Below are 3,371 nucleotides of genomic sequence, written 5' to 3'. Positions count from 1 at the left end.
ACCGTGAAAAAATCCAAGGACTATTAGGACAACCCTAGAAGAGATTTGCAGGGGAGTGGGGTAAAAAATGGGATCCACCAAAATCACGATGCATATGACGGTGTACCTTTTCCGAACACCAAACATTTTCGACTTCTTCATGTGTGTCACTCCATATTTGTTGTCCATAATGTGGGGAAAATGAACATATTTTTGGTTTGTACACTCCATAGGTATTGCCGTAATTGGCTTCTTAATATTTCAGTCCCATGACTCCGATCCAGCGACCCTGCGAATCAAATGTCCATCGAGAAATACACTAGACCTTCTCTTTTCCTCCACCAACATAACCCTAACCCTAATTTTATTTCGACATCTTAATCAAACTTCTTAATCCAGAGCTCTATCTCATCAATCACTCTGCCCTTACTCCCGACTCATATCCCTCAATCTGAATCATATTGTTCAAGAATACGGATTGAGGTATGTTTACATATGATGGTTTGGGTTCTTTAATTCAATGAAATTATGTACTATTTGATCGCTGCATTCAGTTGTTTTGTACTGATAATGATAAGTAATAGGGAAAGAAACGATTTTTTCTTGATTCAAGACTCACATTTATGAATGTGCCTATTGCCCTAAAAAATGGAAGAAAAAAATACTGACAGTTCCCCTAACCAGGAACTAGACAAGGAGAAAGATTTCATTTTGGATAGTTTATCGGATAACATTTCAGAAACCCATAATAATGCGGAACCTGGTTTAGAGAATCTAAACGTGGTGAATGAGAAATATAACGAGGAATTGGTAAAGGAACTCCAAGATTGTTTGCCAATTTGGGTCTCCCAAGATCAAGTGCTAGACTTGCTTACAAGGTCATCTGGGTACGTAGTTGAAGCTGTATCTGATTTTTACGAACGTGAAACTGAATATCATGATCAAGTTATTGCTTTCAGAGCGAATGCTGCATCTGCGAAGAGTGGGACTGTTTTGTCTCAGATAAAAGCGCCAACTATTCTTGTGCCTAAGTTGGTTTCTGAAAAAGTAAGTTCTAATGGAAGTGTGAAAAGCAGTTCGAGTCAAGAGATGGTGAAGAAAAGAGTGGATGTAGTTAAGAGTGTTGGCTCTCCAATGAAAAGGGGTTCCCTCAGGAGCACCCTTTTTCCCAAGAGAAAGGGTTCGATTAAAAGCACTACTTATCCCCAGAAAAAGGATTCCAGTAAGAGCACTATTTCTCCCAACAAAAAAGTTTCGGCCATTGGCCTTCAAAGCAGTCCCAAGAAGAAGAAAGGGAAGCCAAGTACAGCTATGCAACCTACTAATGGGTCCAAGCAATCAACTATTACGAATTTCTTCACCAAACTTTAATCCAATGCTTCATAAGTTTAGATTGTTGGTGGTTCTAGTTATGCTTAACTCCCTTACAATGATAAGATGTTCCCATTGATGCTGTTGAAACTTGGAAGAGGCTGTACTTATAAATTGATTTAGCCAGTAGAGAAGATTGGAGATATGAGTTCATCATTGGATCGCATGTTATTAACTCTGATGGCAAATTCATAACCGGAGAAGGGAGGTTAGCTTTCTGCAGCTAATCATCCCAATTTCAATTTTGTGTTAACAGTGCTGTGGATCAAGTTTGTGGGAATCTCAAGCCCAGAAGGGAGGTTAGCTCTCTGACAGGTATGTCTGTTTTTTTCTGAGGCTCAACCCAATGATTATTCCCACCACAAAAGAGTGACTAGAGTCACAGTGGATGTAGTTTAAACCGAAATGAAATTAAGACTTTTATGTTTGCAGAGATAGCATAAACAGTTACATATACAAACTAAGAGAAAATGAAGCACTATTCTTTTATAAAAATAAAGGATGTGTATTATAGTGTTAGGTTTGATTTTACCACATTTCTTTTGTTTACCTAAAGTTACTACACAAATCTTAAAGATAGCATGTCTGTGTAGGAATTGAACGAAAAAACATGTCAAAGCTGTGTATTTATAATGTGAAGGGAAGCACTCTTACACGGAAAGTTCGTACGAGTTTGATGTGTTTATCTTTTTGTACGCCTGAAAATTTGCTACTGTGTTTCATTCTGTCTTTCGTGTTATAGATTATGTTTCTTCAATTGCAATTTTTTTAGTGGAGGAATTGATTATGTCTGAGAACCTTCTATGGATAGTAAGTAGGAGAAATGAATCTTTGCACTTGGGGCAATGGCGCTGCCAGTGAAATTAAAAGTGTGGCATATTATTTGCTGGTTGAAAGCTATTTCCAATCCTCTTTCTCGGCCTTAGGTTCTAAGCCTTAGGCTGTTGAGGATCCGTGGAAGGGCTCCCTTTACCCAGGTAAAAGGCATAAAACCTTACAATTCAAAAATCTGGATATTGAACCAAAAAATCGGCTGCAGGCTGTTCTGAACCAAAAGATCTGGATATTGAACTACCACAATAACTTCTCTAATATGGTTATCCGCATTTATTTTTTAAGCAGAGAGGTTTCCTAAGCTCTAGTGTAGTGTACCAACAGTCTGTAAATGGGTTAGAATGTCACTCAGTCTCCAACAGTCTGTTTGGTTTCTGCGCATTTTCTGGGATGTGTAACAGGGATTACAACTACGTTACTTGCCTGACTCAGATGGAAGTTCATCAAGTCAACTAAGATGACATTACAGTTCCTTTCGTGCAAAGTAAATCTATCCGTCTTTTGAACCATAAATTTAAGCTTCCATGAAGAAAAAGAGCATTTGAACATTTAAGCCTCCCTGTTCCCTCCATTCTTATTTTGTTATAAAATTTTGAAATTTTTTAATAGACGGGAGATAGTTATACCCGTCTAGTGTTCCATTTCCATTTTGCCCATAGTGGCTTCACTGGCTTCAATTGAACTAGTTCTCCTTCATATGAAAGAGTTAGTCTCCCAATGAAGACTACCCATAGCCCTTGCTCTTAGAAGATTGATGAAAGCTTTACCTTATGCTACGCCTCAACGGATTTTGGTAATATATTGTACTGACCATGCTGGATCAGCTCTCTTGGTTTCATTGGCTGTGTCTTTCTTAAGGCACAAAACTGCCAATGTACAGCTGCTGCTGGGTGTTTTGCCACCTGAGTGGAAAAGATAATTTGCCGAAGTACGGTTCCATGTAGTTGTGCTGTCTCGTTGTATTCCACAACTTCTTGGATGCTAGCCTTTCTGCTTTAAGTGGAACCATAATATTGGGCATACCAAAATCTTCCAAGGCATACTGAATGAAGACAAAAAAGGTTGTGAAATAGCAAAATTAGATAACCCCTTAACCCAAACTTTTTTTAATGGCAAATCTGCCCTTTACGTATCAGTGTTAATAATCTTGATTAGTGATTAAATATTTTGTTTAGTGATTAAAATAA

General features: G+C 38.1%; 1 protein-coding gene across 1 annotated transcript; it reads left to right on the top strand.

The window, feature by feature from the left end:
* The first annotated feature begins 208 nt into the window (after positions 1 to 208).
* On the top strand, positions 209 to 2,107 carry LOC113347420 (DNA ligase 6-like). Its single transcript, XM_026591068.1, has 2 exons — positions 209 to 1,665; positions 1,944 to 2,107. The coding sequence occupies exon 1, from the start codon at positions 628 to 630 to the stop codon at positions 1,348 to 1,350; it is 723 nt and encodes a 240-aa protein (XP_026446853.1). The 5' UTR covers positions 209 to 627; the 3' UTR covers positions 1,351 to 1,665; positions 1,944 to 2,107.
* Positions 2,108 to 3,371: the final 1,264 nt, after the last annotated feature.

Source organism: Papaver somniferum, chromosome 2, assembly GCF_003573695.1.
Source record: "Papaver somniferum cultivar HN1 chromosome 2, ASM357369v1, whole genome shotgun sequence".
Classification (NCBI taxonomy): domain Eukaryota; kingdom Viridiplantae; phylum Streptophyta; class Magnoliopsida; order Ranunculales; family Papaveraceae; genus Papaver; species Papaver somniferum.
Note: the sequence above shows the minus strand (reverse complement) of the source record. Positions and strands in the feature narration are given on the sequence as shown.

Coding starts and splice junctions, on each gene's coding strand:
- LOC113347420 (XM_026591068.1), top strand. CDS start 628: ATGGAAGAAAAAAATACTGACAGTTCCCCTAACCAGGAACTAGACAAG.